This window comes from Cyanistes caeruleus, chromosome 2, assembly GCF_971803275.1.
Source record: "Cyanistes caeruleus chromosome 2, bCyaCae1.hap1.1, whole genome shotgun sequence".
Classification (NCBI taxonomy): domain Eukaryota; kingdom Metazoa; phylum Chordata; class Aves; order Passeriformes; family Paridae; genus Cyanistes; species Cyanistes caeruleus.
The window spans coordinates 44,148,597-44,174,922 of record NC_141702.1 but is presented as its reverse complement, the minus strand read 5'-3'; the positions used below and the strand labels follow the sequence as shown (position 1 = coordinate 44,174,922).

The following is a 26,326-nucleotide window of genomic DNA, read 5'->3' as shown; positions in this document are numbered from 1 at the left end:
GTGTCCATACATGTCCTTTCAGTCAGACTGGCTGTGAAGAGCATGGAGGTATACAAAGTTTGTTATCAAGCTGCTTTATTTGCTATTAAATATTTTTGTTTTATAAACTTTGAATTGCAGAACACATTTTAGTGCAAATCAGATGAGATAATTGGACTGATTTTTAATGGTGCCTTTCAGACCTTTTTAATTCAAGACAGAAGATTTTGGAACCTGCATTCTTTCTATTTCATTTTTTTTTCCTCCCTGATACATTCAGTCTCTTTGAAGTTTATTTATATCAAATACATGCCTAAATAATTTAAGTTGAATTCTAAGATAATTCAAGTATCTGCCCGATCTCGGTGAGTCAGTGCCTGGCTCCTGTCACCGCTGGAGGTGCGGGTCCAGCCGGGCACCCGCGGACCCCCGGACATCCCTCTAGAGGGCAATCCTGCCCGTTCCATCCAGCCCAGCTGAGCCTGAGCCAGCCCGGAGGAACCCGCAGGAAATATGAGACTCCATCCACTTGGCTGTCCCCGGGGATAAGCACCCTTCCAGCAAAGGCTGGTAGCACACTCAGGTTAGGAAATCGCACTGTATTGCAGAAAACAGCCGCTCGGCTCTGGGCTGCCTTGCAAAAGGGGGCACCTCCCCTGCCTGCTGCACACACAGCGTGGCCAGCAACGCAGGAATCACTGAAAGTCAGCCCAAGAGCAGCAGAAAGAAGTCTGGTTACCGGTGTGGGCTTGTCTTTTTGCACAAGGGGCTTGCTTTCCGATTAGAGTTTTAACATAAAATGTATATAAGTTTCGAGGACCTGGCTCCACATCCTTTTTTTCTGGCCTCCGTGACTCTTGTCTCTGGCTCCAAGGTGGCCTAGTTTCAAGATGTGGTGAAGTGATAGACGATGTACTAGTACCATAGCAATACTTTTTATGGAATGAAATCGCCAAAATTAGTTCTGAAAGTGCTTTTGACATCTCCTGCCACATCTCTTCCTACTGAGTGTTGTAGGCTATTGCAAAGATCTAAAAGAAAGAAGCCTTGTTGAAGGTTTCAAGCTGGATTCTTTCTTATCCCAAATAAGCATATTTGCAGCATAGGAAGCAAAAACGCTTCTAAATTTGGGTTCATTCTTGGTTCATTCTTCTGCTCCTTGTCGTCATACCCAGCACCAGGCACACGGAGCTGTTCTGAGTCCCAGCTTAGGGAGGAGTGCTGCCAACTCTGCCACCTCCCTGCCAGCCACCATGGTTCCTCACCCCTGCCCAGGGGAATCTCCAGCTGACTAGATCCTTTGAACTAACTCAGAGAAGGCATTTTCCGGAGAGGGCTGGCACGTTAGAGTTTCTACAAGCAAAGGTTTAAAGAGCTCCCGTAGTCCACCCTTAGAGAGCTCCATACATGTGCCGACAGTGCTTTCAGCTTCCCTGGGCTTCTGAGCACATCGGTGTTGGTGGTGGCCTGACTGAAGTCTCGCTGCAGTTTGGTCAACTCAGTAATGGCCCATCGTATTCGAAAGCAGTGGTGATTTTTTTACAGAAGAGTTCTCTTGCTAGAGCACCACTACTCCCCTCCCCGGCGACCTGGAATTTTTCAGAGATTGCCGCAGTCTCACAGAGTGGCTTTTGAGCCAAAGGCACAAAGTGGGGGGAAGATGAACATTAGAATAAATGACGTGTGTAGCACAAGTTCAAATGGTGAAAAGAAATGGGACTTGTCTGGCTGGGAAGCCAATCTAAGCTTGCTACCTGCATTGCCTGGAGACAACTTGGCTCGCTCCCTTTCCATTGAGTACTGTTATTGCAACAATATGCTCATGCTACTTTATCCTTAGCTGAGGCCCTTCAGGTCTCCTCCTGGGCTTGAGTCCCTAGTAGCTACAATGCCTCAGGCCAGCACTATAGAGCAGAAATGAGGTGGAGTTCAAACTGGCAAGGTATTTTCTCAAGGGCTCTGAATTTGAGTTTGGGATTCCACTGGCTTGCTCTCGCCTTATGGTTGCCTTTCCTTAGTCTCACTAAGTAAAGCATTCGAGTAAAATCCAGCTGAGAACTAGCAGTACTTAGCAGCTGGGCCAGGTGTTAAAAACGGTACCCTTTAAGAAAAGCCTCAATTATCCTTACACTAAAGGAAGGGGACAAACCATACCTTAAACTTCCGTGTTCATAGCGCTAACAGGCTCAGAAAAATTCGCCAGAAGTGCTCATTATCTCCAAAGAGAGAACGATGCGCTAACTGCAGAACACTTGTCTTGTTCACAAATGTATCTTTCGTTGGAGTGATTCATCGGCGGAGTTACAATGCTGGTGGTTTCCGCTTTTAAGGGCTCCTTTTAACAGCTGTCTATCAACAGCAATAATAAAAGGAGCAGTCAAAGTTAAAATCAACAAACTATTATCTGTTAGGATTATTCATGGAATATGACACTGTAAACATACCAAAAGTCCCAAATACTAAATTTAGAAGAGCGACATAAGTGGAATAACAAAATTTTAGGGAACTGCTTCTAAAGAAAGCGCCAAAAATCTGAAATGGTGAGGATTTTTTATTTTAAGAGGCACTCTTTCATTGTTCAGTTCAAAGGAAACAGCATGTGACTAGGAAAGTGCTGAGCTATTTATGGGGCAGAAGATTTATCTGGGATTTTTTTCCCAGTTATGTCTCTGTTGACTTATATGCCTTTGTATTGCTTTTGAATTTAAAAAAAAAAATAAAAATTTTGAAATAAGAAAGGTTTATTTGTGTTACATTCACAGCACTGCTCAGAGCTCACGAGTTCTACCGTCACATTTACTTGCCACTTGCATGGTGTGTATTTGCCTTGTAACTTCTATCAGATAAATTCTCCATGCTGCACAGAATCCCTCATCCTTCATGGTAATATCAGACCACCTACTTATTTTATAATAAACATCTTTTATCAACATCTTTAGACTGAACTTCTTTAACTCTGGAGAAAAAAAAAAGAAGAAAAGTGAATTAATTACAATATAATTAGACCACTTGGCTGTGTACTTTTATTAACAGCAAAATTAATCTATTTATTAGGAACAGCAGCACTGGCTGAGTTCATTGTGTAAGTAAAAGATTTCACACAAAGCCTCCAAGTTCCAAAGGTATGTTACATATAGCCAAAAAACATAACTGCCAGAATTTGCCATAGGTTACCAAACCAGACTTTGCTCTCCCACAGTTTTTATTTATTAATCTTTGGGAAACGGTTTGGTTTTCTACAAGCTTTTAGTCAAAAGGGCACGTATGATTTGGCAGACTAATGTAATGTCTTATGTGCTCCTGTCAATTTCAGGGAAGATAAAATCTACAAGGATACTTAATTAAAAAAGAATGCGATGTCTGTTTTATAAATCACTGCTGCCATCTGCCCCCCAAATGCGGAGCCTGGAAGCGGTCTTGTGTCTAACCAGCGTGGGAAAAAGTCTGGATCTGAATTAAACCAACTTACTGAAATAACTTTTTCTTTTTTTTTTTCCTAAGTACAGGCTGAAGCCTAACGCGGCACCAAACACCGGCGTTTCCTACTTGGCACTATGCACAGAAACCCGCGTTAAGGTCACATAAAGGCAGGCGGGCAGTGCTCCCACGGGTGCCGCCAGCTCCGGGCAGCGCCGGGGGCCGGAGCCTGCCGGGCCGGGCCGGGGCTGCGTGCGGGTGTCACAGTCCGTGTGTGCGAGGAGCTCTCGGCGCGTCCCCCGGCTCCGCCCGCAGGGCTGCCCCGGGCTGACCCGCGGGCACGCCGCCGTGGGGACGGATTTACGGCATCGGTGCGCCCGCGGCCGGGGTCTTGGGAACTGCCGGCCGGTCCCTCCGCCGGCGCGGCCGGAGCCCGGCTCTGCCTGGGGATGACCCGGATCCCCCCGGTTTTGTCGCAGCCTGGCGGCGGCGGGACGCGAGTGGCGGGTGGGTGCTGGGAAGGCGCGGGGGGGATGCGGGACCGTGTGCCCGCGCGCGGCCACGTGCTCGCCGCCACCTGCCGTGGGCACGCGCCCCCTCCGCGCGCGCACGTGCGCGGCCCGCCGCCTGACCCCGCGGGGCGCGCGGGCGCCGCGTCCACGCGAGACCGCGCGGAGCGGCCCGGCCGCGCAAAGGCCGGGGAGGGCGGCGGGGGCGGGGGGGGGGAGCGCGTTTTCCATGCGGCGGTGGCCGCCGGCGGCGAGCGCTCCCCGTCCCCGCCGGTCCCCGATCCCGGTCCCGTCACGCGGGGCCGTGTCCCTGAGCGGCGGCGGCCCCACGTGCGAGCGCGGGGTCCCGGGGAGGGCGTGTCGCGGGGCGGGCACGCGGCCCCCCCGGCGGCGGGGCCTCTGCCCGCGCGGCACCGAGTGGGCGGCGGGGCGCGCGCGGCGCGGGGGCGCGCGGGGTCTCCAGTGGGAACCGCGCGCGTTCCCAGTGGCAGCGCCGGGCAGGGCGAGGGGTGGGGAGCCAGGGGACGGGGGAGGAGCGGGCCGCTCTCCCCCCCACCCCCGCTCCCTCCCTCCCCTGCCCCTGCCCCGGGGCGGCGGGTGGCGCTGGCCGCGGCGGGTCGGGGCTCGGTGTCCTTGTGCGGAAATGACACACGGTCCCGTCACGTCACGCGAGAGCGCAGCGCGCGGACCCTCGCACACAAAGAGCGGGGGGGAAGCGCGGGCTCCAGCGGCGGCCGCTCCAGCCGCCCCCGCCGCCCCGGGGCTCCCGTGGCCCCGCGCGGAGCAGAGGTAAGTCTCGCTGCCGCCGCTGGCGGGGACGGGCTCCGTTCCACGCACCCCACGGCGAGCAGGCAGCGCCGCCCCGGCGGGTGGGGGAGGAACGGGGAGAGGGGGGGGGGCCGAGCGGGGGAGGCGCGGGGCCGGCCCCTCCTCCGGCCGCCCGCGGGCCGGGGCCGCGCGGGCGGGGGGCTCTTTGTTCGCCGCTCCGAACGGCGCTGCGGCGGCGCGGGTCGCGCGCGCCCGGCCCGGGCGACTCCGTGCGCGGGGCTGGGGGAGGGGGGACCGCGGGGAGCGGGGGCACGGCGAAACGGTCACGCCGCCGTCACCTCCAGCCTCACCTTAACCCCTTCCCCCCCCCTCCCCCGCGCGCCGGCCACACAGATCCGCCCGGGCAGGGTTCGGACCGGAAGCACCAACCGCCGCCTCCGCCTCGGGCTCGTGGGTCTGACCGCGGAAGCGGCCGCGGCCGCGCCGCGTGCGGGGCGCGCGGGGCGTCCCCCGCCGCAGCTCCCGCCCCCGGGCGGGGCCTCGCGCCGCCGCCGCCGCGCGCGCCGCTCCCACGTGGCGGCCGCTCCGCCGCCCCTCGGTGGGCGCGGGGGGAGCCCCGGCCGTGCGCGCGCTGCCCGGCACCGGCCCCGGCCGCCCCCACCACGGGCCCGCCCGGGCACCGCCCCGGGGCTTCGCGGGGCCACGCGTCCCCCGGGAGCCGGGGCCGGGGTCAGGGTCCCGCCTGTCCTATCGTACGCGGCGGGAGGAGCGGCAGGCGGATGGTTGCGCTGTAATTCGTGTCGGTCCTTGCTGGGTCGCGCTCTGAGGGGCCCGGTGAAGGGCACTGCGGGGGAACGGGCCGGCCCTACCCCGATCATCTCCTCCCCGATCACCCGCGCCTTCCCCTGCCCTGATCTCCCGCTGCCTGCGGCCGGATCACCGCTCACTGCCCGTGCCCCGATCACCGCCCGCTTCCCCTGCCCTGATCGCCCGCCGCCTCTACCCTACTTTTTCCTGCGATGTGTCCACACAGCCCTTTGTAAATAGAAGGGAACAAACTCTGAACCAGCAGAATGCGAGCCGGCGGCAGGCCAACAGCCATGTGACGGCTCCCACATAGCGTTGACGCAGTCCCAGAGTTTTTTTGGGTTGAAGTGTGAGTAGGGTTTGTCGGTGCCACCTATAAACACAGTGCATGCCCGACCCATGGGGCAAAGACGTCTAAGCAGGGAAAGAGAAACCTTTTCCCTGGTTCCAACTTGAATGATTTACATCTCATAAAAGAAATAATTACCCATATGTGCTGGTACGTTTTCTTCTCCCCTGCTAAATCAAACTCAGCATTGGACCAACTGAATTTCTATCTTTGCTAAGTATTTTCATAGTTTAGGTAAGTTCAGTGGACAAAAATAAATGAAAGTTGAATGCAGTTTGGAGGAAATTTTAAACTGTTTGCACAAAGTTCAGATGGAACAGTATTTTAAAATAAAAGCGGAGTGAGAGGGGAGAGAGGAAAGCAAAATGTTTTTAATAGACCAGTGGAAAACACGTGATTGAAGAAAAGACAAATTCATGCATTACTGCTGGAAATAAACCAGGTTAGTGTTTTGCTGACCCCTGCAAGATTGAGTTGCTGTGTGGTAAAAGTACAGAGGACAGATTAAAAAAACTTCAGTTTTAGGCAAATTGTGAGAAAACTGGGAAGAGTGATTTTGGTTGTTTTTAAAATTTATTTAATTTGCATATTCAACTTAATTAAAGTGAAATATGAAAGACACAGATTAAGAACATGCCTTCCAAGCCCTACTGGAAAAATAACCTTGTTGCAGGGTGGCTTCAGTGTAGACTTGAGGCTTCATGTCCTGCTCCACAGGGCAGCAAGAGAGATTTTCAAACTATGTTAAGTATAGGGATTGTTACTGTCCATAAGAGTAGTACTTCCAACAACATCTGCTGGTTTCGTAAAATCTTTTTCTTTGTAGTTTTAGAACTTACTATTCCTGTATTTGTAGTCAGAATGCTTGTAGTGTTGCAATACTGTTTTCTATGATACTTAATATTACAAGTATCAGCATTGGATATCGATACTTACTATTCTAAGTGTCAGTATTGGATGTCAAGAACAAATTTTATTGTGAAATTATGCTGCAGCACCCTACTACCTCAAAATGGATAGAATAGAAAACATTTGTAGAACACTTTTAGTATTTGATATAATGTCTACTTACATTTTGCTGTTTGCTCAGTTAAATGAGGCAACATTCAGATCTCAGTTTCTAAAAGATGGGTGGTCAGTTTCAAATAAGTTACCTGGTTTTTGTTAGTAGGCATTTTTTATTAAGGTGGTTTCAGGTATTGGACTTCTTCAAGCCTCTGCTTCTTCAAAATTTGTAATGCCTTATCAAAATCATGTAAAATTTAAAGTCAAATCACTGGACCATAGATCTGAACAAAAGGCAAACATTGCCTCTAAGAAATACATTTTCTGGCTCGGTCCTGGAGTGGTATTTATGTCTAACTTAGTTGAATTGAATTTGAGTTGCATTGTTTTTTAAAAATTTGAGGAATCAAATCTACCCTGAGGATAATTGCAATATTGAAATTATTGAACCCAGTGCTACAGCTAGGAAATAAAAGATGCAGATTACTTGGCACCCGAAGCAGAACGCAGAACTCTCAGTTCTCTAGGTCTGTTTCTCAGCCCAGCAGGAGAGCTTTCCAAGAGACAGCCTGGAAAGCAGCATGCACCCTGAACAGAGGGCACACGCCTCCAGTCCTTTTTGACTCTGGGGCTGTAGGGATGGCTGTTGAGAATTGTTGTTTCCTCTCATTATTTCCAGCTCTTCTGTAGGAATCAGTTTTCTAAGATGTCATGAGGGACGGAGTTCCACACCGTTGCCAGGCACTTAGAGCAGCCCTCTGCTCACCTGCTGCGTGGAACAGGACTGCTTCCGCCTACCCACACCAGCTTTCAAGGCTCTGGACTTCCCATGGGAAGCTTTGGATGCTTTCTGTTGTTCTCCCAGTGCATGTTATGAAATACAGGCAGAGACTCAGGGAGCAGAATCTCAGACACTTGAGTGTTCGCCGAGATTAATTGATTAATCATTGTTACTTGCTGAGAATGAATATATGTACAGTATTTTAGAATGGCTCTGGGTAAATCATACTCTAATTACATAGTGTAATTCCACTGCAATTTTGTGATAAAGTCCTGTTGCAGGATGGTATGTGAAGAGGAGGTGTTAAGTTTGGCTGTTAAACAGCAGTTCAATGTACACATCTTGTAAAATTCAGCTAGTGTCATCTTGAAAGATCAGCACTTTCTTTGTGCTCCTCTCATTTATTTAACTTTATTATGATACCTATGCTGTAAGAGGGCTGTTGTATCTCTCACCACATGCTGAAAGCTAAGGAAACTGAGCAGTTTATTCTACATATGTTATCAAACACATATTTGGATGTTACTAGCAAACATGTATGTCTTAACATTTGCCTAAAATGTAAAAGAACAGTTGACCTCTTCAGAAGCAGCACTCAAGAACACTTTTCATTATGACTTGAGTTTTATATATGAAGCAGTGTACCACCGTGAGGCTTTAAAGGGAATAAACTTAATACACAATGTCTCAATCCCTGTGTTTTTAATAACATTCTTGTAGTCAATAATGAGGAATTTGACACATTCCTGCCAATCTACACAAAGAAGCTATAATACTTTTTGGGACGATGTGCATCCAAAAAGCAGCTTCTACATATTTACCATGCATTAGTGAACTGAACAGTACAATGTTTTGCGAGGAGTTAAAATTCTAAACAGCAAGCTTCTATAAAACTGATAATGATCATCATTATTGTTATTATTTAGTATCTTGTTTAAGGTAGTGATTAATTTTCATTTATGAGTACTGTTAACAAGTGTGATGAAATCCGAATTACTTTCCACATGCAACATGTACACAGTTTTATACTTTCCTATGTGGTTTTCACACTATTTTTTTCATTTGTCAGAACTTAATACATTAGATATGGGAGTTCAAAGAGTAAAGAGTTACTTCTTCAGTTACAAACAGCAGAATAGCAGTATTTTTTTTCTGGTGGAAGTTTTTTTGTTCCATTTTTAAGTCAGGATGTGAAAGCGATCAGTCAAGCTTTCTTTAATAATGATTGCAAAGGTTGAGAACTGCCTTCATCTTACATTATGGGCAGGATCTTTTCTCCCTGCATTATGCTTTTATAAGGGTCGAAATCATAAGAGTGGTTAGGAAAGTATCCTCCAGGGCAAACACACGAGTAATTGTTAAGTGGTAAACAGGAGGAAGAGAATGCACATTATGGGAAGATTTAACTTATCAATCAGGTAGGATTCAGTTTTGTTTAATGTATCAATAACTGGATACACCTTTATGTTACTTTTAAGTAGCAATATGCGTTATACTAGATGATGTGAGACTGAAATGAGTATGAGTTGCAATTTTCTCCCTTACTTATAAAATCTGTTGTGCCCCAGTGCTTTAATTCCTTAAGGCTTCAGTGGATATTTTGGGTAGGTGCGTTTTTAGTAAATGGATTGCATGTTTTGTTCTACATGCAAAAGCAGCATCAGGGTGGTCATTAACATTAAATGCGCAGAGAAACATTCAAGAATCTTGTTTTCCATACTTTGGAACTCCCAGCACTGCCCTATACATTTGGTTTCTCTGGAATGGTTAACCATGGGTAATGCCATTTCAATGTGGAATATTGTTACCAAAATGATACAACAGTGCAGTTAAGTGTCATGACCTGGTAGGTTTTTGGAACAGGGGCAGATGTCTAAGCAAGAGTAATCAAAGTGGGGAATATTAAGTCCTTTCCTTGAGCTGTCTTTTTCATTTCCTAGTCTGATGAGAAGGGAGAGCAGGATTTGTGGGGACGGAACTTGTCCAATAGTGACTGACAAGGTGTGCCAGGACCCCCCTTCTTTCCCTACTCCCTCAGATCTGGCTGTTGACGTAGCTGCTGCTGTAGGTGTTTGGTTTGTTTTGGAATCTTCCAGAGGATTCACCAGAAAACAGGATGTAGTGCATCTGTCTGTATCCCAGCAAGATAAAGCTGCCAAAGCTGGTCGCTCTGCCAGTCACAGTTGCAGGCTCCCAACTTCAGCACAGAGTGTTCACTCTTTCTTTCCTAGAACTTGCTAACAGCTGTCCTCTAGATAGCGTTGAGTAATATTAGGCTAAGTATATTTATCTTACATTTTTAAAAAAATACATATAAGATTGAAATATGTTTTGTATACTCAACATGACAAGGAACAACTGTTGGGTGTTTGCTTTACTGTATGTATTTCTTACCCAATTGCGTTTTGCAGTATTTTGCCCCAAGATCTTTTAGACTACTTTTTTATTCCAGTTTTGCTTATTCTCACAGTCTGGGCCAGAATGCTAAAACAGGCTTTGACACTTTTAAGAGGAAATGATTATTATTCATAAGTGCTGATGCACAGCAAATGGTACTTTAACAAGTGTGAAATGTTTTTTCTTTAGTGGACTTAAAACAATCAACCAAATCGTTGTTAGTATTACATATACAGGCATGCATGCACAGACATGCTCAAGAACAGATGCAGACTTTCCTCTTTTCCATAAATCCTAATTTCCTAGGGAAGCAATGATGCATTTGCTCTGTTGGTGCATCTTTGTTGGCTTGCTAGTCACTCATGGGTCCACTGTGACCCAAATTTGAAGCGAGATTGTGGAATAAATAAGGTATCATTAAACAGCTGAACCAAGCCAGTGGCTTGCTGGTATGAGGAGAGATTTTAATTCCTCCTTTCCAGCCGAAACCTTGTGCATACTCCTGAGCTGGGCCCTTTACCTCTATGAATTACAAGGAAAGTAACCCGGAAAAAAAAGAAGTGGGTTGTTTTCTGACTGTTTATCAAGATGGAAGGATAAGGTCGGCACCCATGCTTGACTGAGGGAGCAGGTGGGGCTGTGAGGCAGGAAATCAAAGGGACAATTGAATCCTATCTCTTAACAGAAGGTGTTATATGTTAGATGTGCTTCATTTTCTTGTAATATCAGAGTTCTTACAAATCTCACAAAGAAGACAGGAAACTAGATAAGGAAAGAGATTATTACTAGGGCTCCCAAAAACGAAAAAAGTTGGAGCTTATGCTTTTTTTGGCACCAGAGAGCTCAGGTATGGAACACAGTCTTCCTAGGCCTCATTGGTTCTGACACTGGTTTTGATGATTCACTTTTAATTGTATTCTGGCAGTTTTGGGTTAAAAAAAATCAAAAGTTAATAGTGTGTTTCAAATTTATGAAACAGTGTTTTGACTCAGTGTTGTTTGACCTGAATTCAGGGTACCTCTGGCCTTCCTGATGTTTCCTTCACAAAGTTAACTCTTGCTTTGCTTTAATTTTCACTTTTTTTCAGTGTTAAAGAGTGGCTCTTCAGCTCCTCATTTATCTTCTGCTTTCAGTTTGATTTTATTCTCTGATAGGAATTCTTCTAAAGCATTCTTCCTATTTGAATAGTAGTAATATTACTGTATTTATTTATATCCATATTTATATATGGAATATAAATTCCATATATACCCTCCTAATTAATTTTTGTTGTTGTGTCCACTGCCACCTTTTAGTCTTCTCTTCTGGCCTGGTGGTTAACATTTTTTACTGATTTGCTCTGATGAAGCAGTCTAGGATTGTCTGAAAAATCACTTTGATTTCCATTTTAGAATATTTTGTAGCGGTACTGGTAGATTTGCTTACTGTCACCTCAGGCCCTCACAAAAAGACTGTGTCTCACACTCCCTGAGCACTGGCATGTGTTGGGCTTGTACCACAGCCCTCACAGCCAAGCCTAGTGCAGTATGGAAAAGTTCAAGGAAGATCCAGGCAGTGACTATCAATGTATGTGGGATATCAGGGAAAAACGATAACAGTTAGTACCATGGGATTTTCTTAGGGTCCAGGAGAGCTTTTTGATGGTGCTGTGAAAAGTAGACTGCTGTAGGATTTTTCACAAAGAGCTTTAGTGGCTTTGTCTAAATCAGTAAATATTTTTGAGTTAATGAGATCTGGAATTAACTCATATCAGGGCTTATCAGGTGGTTTAGAAGCTGGACCACTTTGTTTCATGCTGTTATGTCTCTAGAGAGTTTGCAAAAGTTTGAGTGACATGATTCTACAACTATTAAGCTAGCTTAATTGATATATAGATCAATTAAAAAATTCAAGTTATGAAATAGGGAATTATGGTGGGTGAAAGGAGTAGGTATCTGAGGGGTTTGTAGTAGCTCTACATCCAACTGAGTGTGACTTACTTTTATACAAGATGGTGAAGACAATCTCATGTTATCTTCTTGAAGATGCCCTTTACAAGGTTGTATATAGGGGCCATGTGGAAGATCAGCACATCAAAGAGTATCTTGTCTTCAAGGGTGGCCCAGTAATAATAAGCTGATTTTATAAATCTGTGCATCTTTTGTTTGGGTGCCACCCACTGCAAATCATACAAAATCTAATCCAGAATGGAACCTCATAGTTACCATTACAGCCATTAAATTGCCTACAAATTGCAGTTCATATCTACACAGCATCCAAGTGTTTACAGAGTTTATTAACAGTATTTTGAGATGTAAAGAAAAATTATTATTCAGGAGAGAGGTACAGACTGTTTTCCCCTCCACAACAGATTCTCTGTCTTTCTTTCCCCATTTCTCTTACTAATTTCATTATCATTTCTCCTCCTGGGCTGTATGTACATTTTTGATTGACTGGTTTTATTGACTTGCACTTGTAAAGCAATAATGCTCTGAGGCCAGGTAAGCATAATGCTGTGTGTAGATGAGCATGAGCAGAGCGTGACATTTTGCCAGTCATCTGCTCATCAGTTGAGAGTGTCAGTTTGCAGCTGCTTGCCCATAAGGGTCAGTGATATCTGATTAATTTGTTTGCTTTGTAGATCTCCAGAGATTTAGAATATCTTTTAGAAACATGTCCAGAGATTGATATTTGCCCCCAAGTAACTTGCAAAATTAGTTTTCAAGTAAACATAAATACAGCTGAGTTTTTCACGTGAGAAGTAACACTAAAATCATGCTAGCACAGTACATATACTCACTTTTCCTTACAAAAACCACATTATTTAGAGACTGACAGAGAAAAAGGACTTACCATAGATCTGTGTGCATTATTCTGCTTGAATGGATGCAATTTATATCAAAAGATCAAAGATTTTTAAGTAAAAACTTATTCATGTATGTTAATATTTATGATGGATTTTCTTTCTGTGATGACTTTGTGTAAACCACAAGGACAACATGAAAACATTTGACTGTAATAACAGTGATTTTGTAAAGGGTGAAGACTTTAATACAGTTAACTTCCATGTATATACTGCCAAGACACTTAACAGAGAAAGTTAGAATGAGTTCACTTTATACCAGAAAAAGACATAGAGTTTTAGCAGGTTCCCTACCTGCTGTATGTTATCAACAATATAGTTTGTATGTTGGCAGGTCTATAGATGGCCATGAGGGTTACTGAAAATAACTACTGAAAATAACAAACATACAGATTGGGAAGACTGGGAGTTATCTATGGGCTGTTAACTCAATACTTGTAGATGAAAAGTAATTACGAGAGGAGATGTAGATATTTCCTGATTCCAGAAGGTGCTGATATTTATTTTTGTATTTTTGTTTTGTTCCTTCAGTGAGATAGAAGATGAATTCAGCTGAAATCACTGATGATGATGAAGGTAAAATATTATACTTTGTATAATTTTTGATCAGGCAAAAACACTTGTTGATTTAAAGCATTTGTAATAAAAAATGCAATTGAATCAAGACAAATTACACTAATGTTTTTTAAAAAGTTATCTAAAATAGGGCATTATCTTTGTCATTCTTATTTCTGCTCTACATCCTTTCTCCCCTCCAAAAAAACCTTTCTCCTATAACATTTGTTTATACTTTAGATTCTTCTTTGGAGAAGAAACTGTCATTTACTGGAAAATTGAATGATTTGACTTTGAGGTGGCCCCAATATACACTTACCATAGAAGTCATAAAAAATAATGAAGTTCTTCAAAACATGTTTTCATAAAAAAAACAAACCACAGAACATTATAGTGAGGATGTCACGGTTTTCTGGAGAGGGTGTTTTATCTTTCTAAATCTTCTCTTTTTTCAGTTAAAATTCCTAAAAAAAATGTGAAAGTAGAAACAGAAAATGAAGATGAAGCTCTAGACTGCTCAGTAACTTCCAGATCTGCTGAGAAACACTCACTGGATGGTGCAGTGACTTGCCTACAGGATTCCAACAAAAGGAAACAGACCTCCCTTGGCTGTGATGGGTCAGGAGGCCAGCAGGATGCCTTACCCAGCGTGAAGAAGAGACGCTTTGTGCAAGAGGTGACTTCTCTATACATGACTGTGATTTTTTGATTCATATTTCCTAGGCTAAATTCACTGCTGCTATAAGTAGAATGCAAGTCTTTTAACTAAATTTGCATTGGTAATGAGGTTGTTGCTAATGTGGCTAATATGAAGCCAGTTTGCACATGGCTGGGTATTCTGTAAATAACATGGGAGTGATCATATTTGTGAAATATGGTTATTTCACAAATAGGTTAATTCATTTATGTGAATTATATTTTTGTAGTTCAGCAGATAACATAGGAAGGGGCAGTGATACAGAGTAACTGGGCATGACTGATTACAGTCCCTCCCATGTCACACAGTCCTTCAGCTGGTTCCTGAATGGTAGAATCAGGGCTCTAATTCCTTCTTTTGTGACAAAGCTTTAATGCTAGTGAGACCAGTATAAATTAGTGTATTATCTGAAGGATAAAAATGCAGGGATGCAGAAGATTACAGCCATATCAAGAGTGGAATGTATTACAGCATCTGGGGTAGCATCCTACTTGGGACAATCCAGATGTTTCCCTAGCCAGTGAAGGAGATGCCCAGTCTTTTCCATTATTCTGATCTTGTGTTTCACCTCTCTAGCAATGGCAGATTTTAATTAATCTCTGCTGAAATTGAGTAAGTTTTTGTCCTTGTTCTTTTCAGTAGGGAAAGCAATGATCATCTGTTCCTAGAAAAATCTTCTGCTTGTGGGAAAATATGTGTGATGCTGTCCACCCTCAGTCCTTTATTTTTGAGATTAAAATTCTTTTTTTTAGCTCTTGTCAGGAGTCACCTTATACTTTCATTGTTCCATTTGAGAGTCCAGAAAGACTAGTGTCCAGTGTTGGATAGTCACATCTCTCCTGCCACCCTCTAGATCAGTATAATGACCTCCTGTTTTTCACACTCAGCACTTTATTAAAATAACCTAGATTCAAATTCATCCTCTTTTGAATTACTTCAGGCCCTGGGTTATATTTAGTTTGTGACCTATCGTAATGCACATATCCTTTTCTGCTCTTCTGCTACCTAGCCAGTTATTCCATGTTGTATTTGCACATTTCATGTCTCCTTTATAGCCATAGTTCTCTGTGATTCTTTTTCTTGACTATCATCTCTCTGACTTCTTAGGGCTGTTTTTTTCCTCTGAATGCCTGTGGTAGGTAGGTTTTAATCTTATTACATGGTTTCTTTCTTTTCCTTTCTCTTTTTCTTTTTACAATTGTTTTCCTTACATTCAGATTCTTAAAGGAGCTTTATAATGGTCTCAGAACTGTGCTTGCTTTGCATTTTCCTGTTTGGCATTAATAAATATTAAAGTTTAATTTGAAATTAGTTATAACTTTGGATTTATAATACCAGAAGTTGACCCAGTAATAACAATGAAAATTCAGTCTTGGCTGACTCCAATGAATCAGCATGTTTAGTTAAATAACCAGAAATAGTCCTCAAGCTTAACAGTATTTTTAAAGTTAATTACTTCTCTAGTATCAATATAATGTTTTAATTGATGACTTTATTAACTATTTCTATTTAAACAGTGGAAAAATCTTGATTATTTTAAAGAACGTTGTGCTTGTAGTATATTTTTACTGCATGTCACAGAGGCATCTATCTATGATATAAACAGAACTGTGCTTCTTTAGGGCTGGTAATTTTATTGCTAAATTATTTTTTATCTAAAGACTTCACTTCTTTTTTTTTAAATTTTGAATACCACTTCATAATCAGGAATTAATTTTCCATGATTTTCTTTAAAAAAACAAAGTGGGAAAGACTGTAAGTTTATAAATGTTATGTGCAGGACTTTTCTGTATTATGTGTCTGAAAGAATCTGTTTCTTGCTTGTATATTTATTTATTCTTTACTCCAGTGCTTGAATATTATGTGTGTATTCTTACAGATATTTAGACTTTGTTTATTAAGCATAGCAAAGGTCGTAAATGGATCCAAGCATTGAACAGAACAATAACAAAGCAATTTTTAAAACTCGGCTTAGGACTCCAAGAGAGAATGCAAGAGACTGTTTCACAATTTCTTGTATTGGACCATGTTTTGCAAAATACTGCACTTTGCAAATGTTCATAAAATGTTTAGAACATAAAAAGTTGCTGTACAACTGTAGTATGAAAAGCAGCACTATCTTCTATACATTGAATCGCAAAGAACAATATCTTTGCTTCTTTTTTTTGATAGTACATTAGAAGTGATCATCTTAAATGGGTGCAGTATTATCTGAGATGCATGGATATTTAAAGATCAGTGTTACAGAAAATTAATTTATTAAATTGGAGAATTTACAAAAGCCATGCATTTATGGTGTGGATAGTGATGTTCCCAGATGGAAACTATAGACAAGATAATTAAAAGCAAAAGAAAAGAAAATGAGAATGCATCTGAACTAAAATATCCTTAAATATTTTTAAGGCCCAAATGTTTTGTCATTTGCTAGAACACTGGCTATGAGTTTTTGAAATGCAAATATTCTGAAATGCAAATCCATCCCGAACCCAGATCCAGCCACTGGGAGCTGCAATAGTGAAGGCAAAAGTTCAGCTGCCATCATAGTGAAGATCTACTGTAGTTCTTAGCATGAGCTCCAGAGCACTGTGTCCAAAACTGAGACTGCAAACTTTGATGATCTTGCTGTCAAAATAATTCATGTTCTTTAATACACATTCTAATATTGATTTGGCCTGACTTTGTGAGGTGCACAATAATAGAAATTACCCTTATATTGCCAGGTTATATTATATAATTAATTAGGGAAAATAAATAGCAGAAGGTCAAACGAGAATTGACAGATACCTGATGGCCCGGGAAAACTATTGAGTAGCAAGGTATTGTAGTAGTAGAGAAGGAATTGAAAGAATCATATGCAGTTTCTGAAGGAATATTTGGCATATCCTCAGTTAACAAGAGTGTTACTGAAAGAGCAGCTTAGGTGATAGGTCTCACTGGTTGTGTAAGAAATGTTTTGTTTTGTTGTTTAGATCTAAAATAATAAAAAGCTTTGTAATTCAGTTTGACTGGGGAGCAGTATTGTGCTTACTGTTAGTGGAGATTTTCATGGCCTGCTTTCAGGTGATGCCTGTGTGGCAGAGCTCTGTTACCACCTGAAATTACCTCTGTTTCTTCACTGACAAGTACAGGAGGTGTGTGACAACTTCAGTCCCAGCTTAGGAGCCTGCAGTTAGCGGAGGGCAATGTGGATTTCAGTCTGCTTGCAGTTCAGTCACTGTTCTGGCTTTATTATAAGTGGGACTGGAGTGGGACAGTCTTCTAAATAGGGCCTGGAAGTCAGGTGTCATCAGCACCATGACAGCCAGGGATTCTGCACACTGAAATACATTGCCTTGGCATTACGTTTTCATTTCATCATCTCTCCACACAGCTTTGGATGTACAAACACAAGGTTTCGTATGTAGGGTAATATGATGTGAGTGAGAGCAGAACTTGGAAACAGCTTCAGTTTAATTGAATGCTGGTTTCTAAACTTGGAGTGGAAACCAGCTTGTTCTTTCTTAGTGTCCTTTGAGTATACATTGCATTAGAAATTAAAATAATTAGATTCAATTTGTCACTGCAGTAAGAAAATGCCAAGTGTGAGTACACATAGGGACCACATTTATTTCATGAGTTACAGTTCTGCTTCTAAGAAAGAAACCTTAATTCAAGTTCCTCACTGTAGGACATAATGTGGTCTTCACTAGAATTTCAAATTTCTTGGGGCTGTCAGCTCAGACCTGAAGTCTGTGATTCATTTGTTTTAATACTTGAATGCAAATTCTGTTGTTTTTTATCTAACTAATGTTCTGTGGAACAAGCCAAGAAAATAGTTTCAGTACAGAAACATTTACAAATCTGGGAGCGTTTTCTCATGTTTGAATTCTGTATGTTGGATTTTGATTCTGTTGTATCTGTTTAACTTTTAAGAATTATTTGCAATAGCTACATGATTGCAAAAAAAAAACCCAAATCACCCAAGCCCTGTGAGATGATGAAAATGCTTAGTTCCAGTTTCAAGCAATGAGGAATAATTACAAATAATTGACATTAACTACTTATGAATTCATTACTGGTTTTATATAATTTATAAATTATATAAATATATATTGTTTAAATAATTTAGAAAGTTAGAAATCCATGAGTCTAAACTTCCTTGTCTTTCAGAAATGAAGATATTTTCTGTTAGGCCTCCTTTTTAAAAAGATATAGTACCAAGGTACTTCCCACGTCTTTGTTATTTAAGTAGAATACCTTTTAAAAATTAAGTAATTTTTAGGATTTGTTTAGCAGTTCTGTACCATTATAAAGAGGTTTTTTTTAAAAACCTGTATATAAATGTTTCACATCAGAAAAAGAGAATAAGCATATTTTTTGTGGTTTATAGCTTTTGTGACATTTTCAAAAGCTAACCTAAAGAGAGTGCTGGAATGTTAAATGCAGTTGTTGGAGGTAATGGCAAGGTCACAGGACCAGGAGTCAGAAAATCTAGATGCTATTCTTGGCTCTGTTGCTGACTTGTTGCCACCAAAATTCTCTGCAGCCCAAGATCCTCATATGCAAGGTGAAGCCTAATGATACTTAATTTGGGGAGTAATTAGAGCTCTGTGGGTAGAGAGTACTGAGAATTATTATTGCATTTCTATTCCATAAAGAGAGCTGTGAGCCAAAAAAAGGGAAGTAAAAAGGAAACCTAAATGATACCTTACCATGTTTTTATTTTTCTTAGTGAATTTATTAATTTTTATTATTTAACACAACAAGCCCCCTGGAGAAAATTTGACTTTGCATATTTATGTAACAATGCCTGGTTAAGGAGCACAAATGTATAGCTACTATCTTTAAGGCAATCTTACTAATACAATATTTATTCATTTGAAGGGCTCCCTTTCAAACATGAGGAACAGAGATGCTGGCTCACCCACTCAGGTAAATGCAGAGCAGCCAAACAAGAACAAGAATTCTAATGTAACATGGCTCTGTGAAGAAGAATCCTTCAGTGACATAATCACGCCATCTTATAAAAAACCTCTCTATGGCATCTCACACAAAATCACAGAGAAGAAGAACCCACCAGGAGCAGAGCAGTTTGCTTCTTATGAGTTGTTTGAAAAAATCAACCCCAGCAGTCCCTCGCAAATTCGGACTTTGAACGATCAACGCAAAAGAGACTCGGCCACAGCCATTGCAGTAGCAGCAGCCACGGCAGATTCAGAATCAAATATATATTCTTTGATACAGAAAATGTTTTACACGCTGAACACCCTCAATACCAATATGACTCAGCTTCACAGTAAAGTTGACCTATTGTCTCTGGAGGTTAGCAGAATTAAAAAGCAAGTCAGTCCAGCAGAATCCGTTGCTGACTTCAAGCCTCCCCCAGAGTACCAGCTGACTTCGACGGAACTCAAACAAATCATGGATCAAAGCACATCAGGTGGAGACCTGGCTTGCCGGTTGCTCGTGCAGCTGTTTCCAGAGCTCTTCAGTGACGATGAGTTCAGCAGGAGCTGCAGTGCATGTGGCTTTCTCAACAAAAGGAAACTTGAATCTCTTCATCTGCAGCTTATTCGTAACTATGTGGAAGTTTGTTATCCTTCTGTGAAGAATACAGCTGTGTGGCAGTTGGAGTGTTTGCCTCAAGTCAATGATTTTTTCAACAGATTTTGGGCTCAAAGGGAAATGGAAAACAGTCAGCAGAATGTGCAATCATCCAGTTTTTATGAGACTGAGCAGGTTGAATCCTCTCATTTTATTGAGGATAAAGAGCAGGAAGAAGCTTTGTCCTTGGACAGGAGTAATGTCATTGCCTCAGATTACATACTGGATGCTCAGGATCTCAATGAATTTTTAGATGAAGCTTCTTCACCGGGAGAGTTTTCTGTTTTCTTGTTGCACAGACTGTTTCCAGAACTCTTTGACCACAGAAAATTAGCTGAAAGGTACAGCTGCTTTGGAGACTCTGGAAAACAACTGCTGGATCCTCATCGGCTTCAAATAATCCGTAGGTACACAGAAATTTACTTTCCAGATGTGCAAGAAGAAGAAGCCTGGTTGCAGCAGTGTGTTCAGCGAATAAATGATGAGCTTGAAAGTACGTATATGGATGGAAGTGAATGTGACCAGATGAGAGATGACTGTTACGATTCTTCTAGTTTACCAGATGATGTATCGATCATAAAAGTGGAAGACAGTTTTGAATATGAAAAGCCTGGCAGACGGTCAAAAAAAATTTGGCTTGTACCTATAGATTTTGACAAACTTGACTTTCCCCCTCCTGATTTTGATGTCCCAGTCCCAGATTACCTGTTGAACAAAGAACAGATTAAAAGCATATATGAAAGCAGTCTTTCCATAGGCAACTTTGCCTCTCGATTGCTTGTTCTCCTATTTCCTGAACTATTTACTCATGAAAACTTAAGGAAGCAATACAACTGTAGCGGATCTTTAGGCAAGAAACAGCTCGACCCCACTAGAATTAAATTAATTCGACATTATGTGCAGATACTGTACCCCAGAGCAAAGAATGACAGAGTGTGGACATTGGAGTTTGTTGGGAAGCTTGACGAGAGGTGTCGACGAAGAGACACGGAGCAAAGGCGCTCGTACCAACAGCAACGGAAAATCCATGTGCCAGGTCCCGACAGGAGGGAATTTCTCACCTATGCAATAAACCCTGAGAGATTTCGGGAAGAATTTGAAGGGCCGCCACTGCCACCAGAAAGAAGTAGCAAGGATTTTTGCAAGATACCACTCGATGAACTTGTTGTTCCTAATCCTGACTTCCCTGTGCCTTCTCTGTATTTGCTGTCTGATAAGGAGATAAGAGAGATAGTGCAGCAGAGCCTGTCAGTCGGCAACTTTGCTGCCAGGCTTCTCGTAAGACTCTTTCCTGAACTCTTTACTCCAGAGAATCTGAGACTGCAGTACAACCATTCAGGTGCTTGTAATAAAAAACAGCTTGATCCCATCAGACTGAGACTGATCCGTCATTACGTGGAGGCAGTTTATCCTGTGGAGAAAATGGAAGAAGTGTGGCATTATGAATGTATACCGAGCATCGATGAAAGGTGCCGGCGTCCTAACAGAAAAAAGTGTGATATACTGAAAAAAGCTAAGAAAGCAAAAAAAGTGACAGGCTCTTTAAACTGCTAAGACTTTGACCACTAAATTATTGTCAAGAGTATGCTTTGGTTTAGACTGAAGGGCCTGTTGGGAGCTGGGGGTTCCCAGCACCTGGGACAGTCAGGCACCAAATTTGTTGCGCTTCAGTGTGTGTGCTGCATTTCTGTTGGCACAGCAGCAGTGGGAAGTGGCTGACAACATTTGTACATGGGTAAAGACCATCAGTGACAGCTATCAATGACTCACTAAGAGCATGATATTCACTGGTGCAAATACATTTACTGAAACTATTGCTCCACTCCCCATTTCTGCATCTTCCTTTTCTATCACTTTCTAATAATAAGGAATTTTTTTTTAATGGTTGTGCTCGTCAAGAGCAGTTTTTCATTATACCATTATAAACAGTATTTTTAATTAATTTGGATTTTGAAATGTGTAGACTAAGCTTAATTTAAATTTGAAAGTGCCATTTTCATTTGAAATCATTGGAATATTATTAGACTTTGCTTCTACAGTAACTGCAGCTTCACACTTGTTTTGTTCTTCATGATACTGAGGTACTGAAAGTTATGATGCTGTGTCAAAGAGTAGGTCAGAATGGTGTCCTTTGCATTTTTGACTGTTACGTTAGTTTTATTTCTAAAATCAAGAATTTCCTGTTGAAGAATTGAGACATGAGCGTAAACACTGTGTGAATGGGGTTTTTTTGTATTGACACCACAAGCTTGGTCCTGCCCCTGTGAGTCCTGTTATTGTTTTGTCCAATGTAACTGCTGGAGCGACTGAGGATCGCTTGTCTTGAGTAAAGCCAGCAGAACAGACCTAAGCCTATACCCATGGAATGTCTTCCCATCACCTGCTCGCCACCCTGTTTGTAAAACAGCAAAAGCATCAGCAACATCAAAAAGACCCGAAACAAGAACTTTAAAAAATTTTAGACTTTACTTCCTATCAAAATCATGATTCCAAAGGTGTTTCCAGTGTTGATATTGAATTGCATATATTAAAAGTATGTGCAAAGATTGGTTTTGTGGTGAAATCCAGTGTTTCAGGGTCCCAGCATATGAGCTGTGGTAATGTAACTCATTCTTTCCATGAATGCAGCAGCATCTGGATATTTTGGGTGTAGGGATATAGAACTCCCTCACTTTGCCAAATTGTTTTAGTGTAATTAGTAGCTATTTGGAGACATAACTGTGTATGTATAACTTAGGTTCGTGTGGTCAAGTTTGAATCATTAATATGTTCAAGTGTAACAAAGACCACCCAGAACCTGATATGAATTTGCCGTGTGACTTGTCACTGGAGAGTGCTGCTTTAAAACTAATTTTCTCTTTCTTTTTTTAAAAAAATTTAATACTGATAGAAATGGTGAGAGAGAGTCAAATATGAATTCTTAATACAGTAAAGACAGTGGTTGCCTACAGAGCATCACTGGAACACCTTGGAGCAATTGTTGATGTTCTCTGTGGTCCTTTTCTGTTGTTTACTTAGATGGGTCATAGCAAATTTTAAGTCAGTTCCAGTGTAATTTTCTATTTTAGCATTTGTAAGGAAGTATAAAATATTTGATATTTTTACTTCAGATTTTTAGAATTTATTGTTCTTAGACTCATATTGATCCCTTTAAAAGGAAAACAAAGTGTTTTTTCCTGATGGCAAGAACTAGTAAACGTATTGTGTTAAACTGGGAGTAAATCATAGTTAGTAGCATTTGCTCGTTTTCCCCATATGCTAGAAACATTCTCAGAGAATGTACGAAAAAAGTCATGAATGTACTAAATAACACATTGTTTATATCCATTTAAATGTTTCCTGTTGGTTTAAGTAATAGCAGACCATACTCAAAATGGATATCGGAGCAAATACAGCTATAATAAATCAAAATCATTTTACCAAAGATAAAGAACTGATACCACAATGTCTGCATCTGTTCATTTTACTGCATAAATTTATCAAATTGAATGTATCAGAAACCAAGACTCTCTTGTCATTGTATGCTACCTAGAAACTCTGTGAAATTTTTTTTTACATGCACTTTTATGGGATATATAAAATAACAGAAGATCTTAACGACTCTTTAATTTGTGGTTGCAAATGGCTGGCCAAAAGGTAAGAAATACAATTTTATTTTCTTATCTTAATGTCATACGTTTCACCACTTGGTGATGTCAAAGCTCCCAGAAGAATTCAATATATACTGAACATTTTTACAAGGGATAGACGTTACTAGCTAGCATGCAAGACTTTTACTGTAGATGTTGATATTAAGTAAAAAAATCAGTCAATTGATATTATCTAAAAAGTAGTGAAAAAAAATCAGTTTGACAACTTTGACCATAAAAATTATAATTTTTTAAACTGGGTATACAAATACTTTTGTTGTGTTTTTTCCTCTTTTTATTGCTGTGTACATTCCTTTTGTCCAACTCTTCACAACCCTTTCATGATTCGTTTGATTGTATGATTTGTAACTGATATCAAGAAAATACAGACATATAAATAGTGGCATACTTCACTAACAAAAGTTCTTGCAGTGCATCTGAAGTACAGCCACTTCATCCAGCTGGTCAGTCTTGTAAATATATTAAAGGTATATTATTTTCATACAAGAGGAATGTTGTCTGGTGATTGTTCAGGTACAAGTAGGATTTTTTTTCCTATAAAATCTCTTACTAAGGTCTGAGATAACCTTAGCTAGTCAGACAAATACATAAAGGAAAACACCCCAGTTTCTGCATCCATTTAAAAGGATTTTTCTGTCTTTCAGACTTCTTATGTTTTAAAGGAATAAACTTAGAATTTTGAAAGTGAAACTGTGACAGGTGGGTTGCTAGATATTGAAGTGTTGGGCACCTGCGTTAGCCATGCTTGCTGACTTCCAGTGGATAAGCATTACTTTCTACCTACTCAGTTAAGGTGGGTATCAAGTGTCTCTACTTCTTGCAGTGTGAATATATCAGCTTTCCGTAAGTATTGAATAGCCCATTTCTAAGCTTTCTAAAAGAAACAGTGTAGTATGTATCATAATTCTTTATTTTTGCATCTTACGCATTTCCTACAACTTAAACATTTCCTTAGAAGTTCTGTAAAAAATGTAAAACAGCACATCAAAAGGGAGATGAAGTATACATCAGTTTATTGCCCGTTAAGTGTATTCAGGTGACAGAATCAACAACAAATATGTTGGCAAATGAGAAGTCTTTACTTGAAATCACTTTGTTATACTGATGCAGTACAACCAACAGCGTTTCATGTTCTAAGAAATGTTTATGACTTTTTAAATTATCTTCAAAATGCACATAATTTATTTCTAGGTACATTTTTTAAAATCTGTCATATGTCTCTTCAGTTATTGTTTGATGTTTATGTCATAGCAGTGAGAAGTAGAATTGTGTGTTCAATGCTCTACAAAGGCACACCAGGTCTAGTTTCCTGCTGGAAGGGGCTAAGATGAATTCTACACCCCCAAGAAGCCCAGAAAATAATGTGCAGGTTTTATTTATAATTTATTTCCATTCAGATTTTGTTTTGCTGATTAAAGCAATGTGGAACAGCTGGAAAATTCAATGTCTTAATCTTGCCTTGAGGACAGGGCATAAATTGGCAAGTGTTCTTACTTACAAAAGTACATTTTAGTTGATTGCACTTAAAATTTATGGAAGAACAAATGTGGCATGTTTTTCTGAGTAAATGAAACAAACTCCATCACTGTTGTTGCAAACATTTCTTTACTGCCTTGGTTTGACTTTCTGATTTTTTTTCCCATTATTATTGCAACTCAGCACCAATGGAGTTACAGATTTTTCCTCAGAAACATTCTGAAAGTATCTCTCTTAATGTGCCTGAAGCTGATAAAAATGAATAGATGAAGTTATGGTTTACTTTTCTCTTAATTCTCTCTTAAAATTGACTTTGCTAAGAAAGGCAGAACAAGCAAGAAAAAAGACACATTTGCCTTCATCTCCTGCCTACTTTTCTTGTTGTAGTAAATGTTAAGACAGATAAATTTCTGGTGCTTTCAACAGTGCTTTCAAATCTTCATTTTGCCCTAAAATTCATTCATCTAAACTTCTCACTGGTAATAGTCTTAATTTCTTATAGAAGTGTCTTGCAGAATACATAATACCTGTCTCTGTCAGAGCTCCCATAAATCCTGTTCTGAGAGGTCATCTCTCCAGCAGCAGAGTGCCAGCTGAGGGAGCTGCCATGGCTTCGTCAAGTAGATGACTCCTAACAAAACCAAATCTCCATTACATTCACATTTTCCTTGTACATCATTTGACTGGCAGGAGATTAGCCCTTACACTGTATTATTTTTATCCAGCATATTCCTTTTCATTTTTTGTCATTTTCTGGTTACTGTCATTTCTAGCTAATGGCCATGAAAGCTTGTGACATGAGCAGACCACTTGCTCTCTCCATTTTCTGGTGGGTGTGTTCCATCATGGGACTGTGGTCCCCACTGAGCATTTTTCTTTGATCAACAATTCATAAGGGAGAGCTGATTCCCATGGGAAAGGAAGAACTGTAATAGAAGAGAAATAAAGCTGTTCTTTTCCCACTTCTCCCCTTTCTTACCCACACCCCAAGAAAAAATTGAATAGAAAAATTTTAGCTATGTTTTTAGCTATGTTTTCCTTAATTTCTGTTTTAAAATTTAGTGAAACTGACTTCCCAATTATAAAATAGGTGAAATCACTACATGTCCAATCACACTAAAATGGATGTTTATAGATGGAAACAAATTATTATTGGATATTGGAGGAAGATCAGCTAATTAGTATCTATACACACAGAACACACACCCATGAATGCCCAGTAATCACTCCCAATTTCCTTCGCAAATTTCATTATAGCAAAGCAACTGCTTGTCCTTGTTTCCAGAGGCATTTTGTAGTCTTGTGTGTCAGTGCTCACTTCTCTGGAAGGCAGAATATTCCTTTAATCATTACACTTTCAGGAATGTCCCACTTTGGTTAGCTCATATGGTGGTGTGTTAGCAAGGTCTACAACTGTTTCCTGTGAGAAGAAAATTCTAAAGTAACTGTTAGCAGTGGGAATGAGTCACTTGATAGGATTGCATCCTACATTTGAGATCTGACCCCTTGTA

General features: G+C 41.2%; 1 protein-coding gene and 1 long non-coding RNA gene across 4 annotated transcripts; one reads left to right on the top strand and one right to left on the bottom strand.

Moving 5' to 3' along the window:
• Positions 1-2,702: 2,702 nt before the first annotated feature.
• Positions 2,703-3,952, bottom strand: LOC111927120 (uncharacterized). Its single transcript, XR_002863389.2, has 2 exons — positions 3,449-3,952; positions 2,703-2,935 (listed from the first exon to the last, which is right to left on the bottom strand). It is a non-coding gene; the product is annotated as an uncharacterized LOC111927120 (long non-coding RNA).
• A 578-nt stretch (positions 3,953-4,530) lies between these two features.
• BEND3 (BEN domain containing 3) lies at positions 4,531-23,825 on the top strand. 3 transcript variants are annotated; one of them, XM_086876720.1, is made up of 4 exons: positions 4,531-4,694; positions 13,386-13,430; positions 13,865-14,085; positions 18,970-23,825. In XM_086876720.1, exons 2-4 carry the CDS (start codon positions 13,397-13,399, stop codon positions 21,241-21,243), a joined length of 2,529 nt encoding a protein of 842 aa, XP_086732846.1. In that variant the 5' UTR covers positions 4,531-4,694; positions 13,386-13,396; the 3' UTR covers positions 21,244-23,825. The 3 variants fall into 3 exon arrangements, with proteins under 3 accessions (XP_086732846.1, XP_023779667.1, XP_023779666.1); XM_023923899.2 differs by lacking the exon at positions 4,531-4,694 and adding an exon at positions 5,361-6,063; XM_023923898.2 differs by lacking the exon at positions 4,531-4,694 and adding an exon at positions 5,361-6,271.
• Positions 23,826-26,326: the final 2,501 nt, after the last annotated feature.

Bases quoted from the DNA above. Each gene is read 5' to 3' on its own strand.
- BEND3 (XM_086876720.1), top strand. From the start codon at position 13,397: ATGAATTCAGCTGAAATCACTGATGATGATGAAG. The intron at 13,431-13,864 runs GTAAAATATTAT...CTCTTTTTTCAG, and splicing joins AATCACTGATGATGATGAAG to TTAAAATTCCTAAAAAAAAT. The intron at 14,086-18,969 runs GTGACTTCTCTA...ATTCATTTGAAG, and splicing joins AGAGACGCTTTGTGCAAGAG to GGCTCCCTTTCAAACATGAG.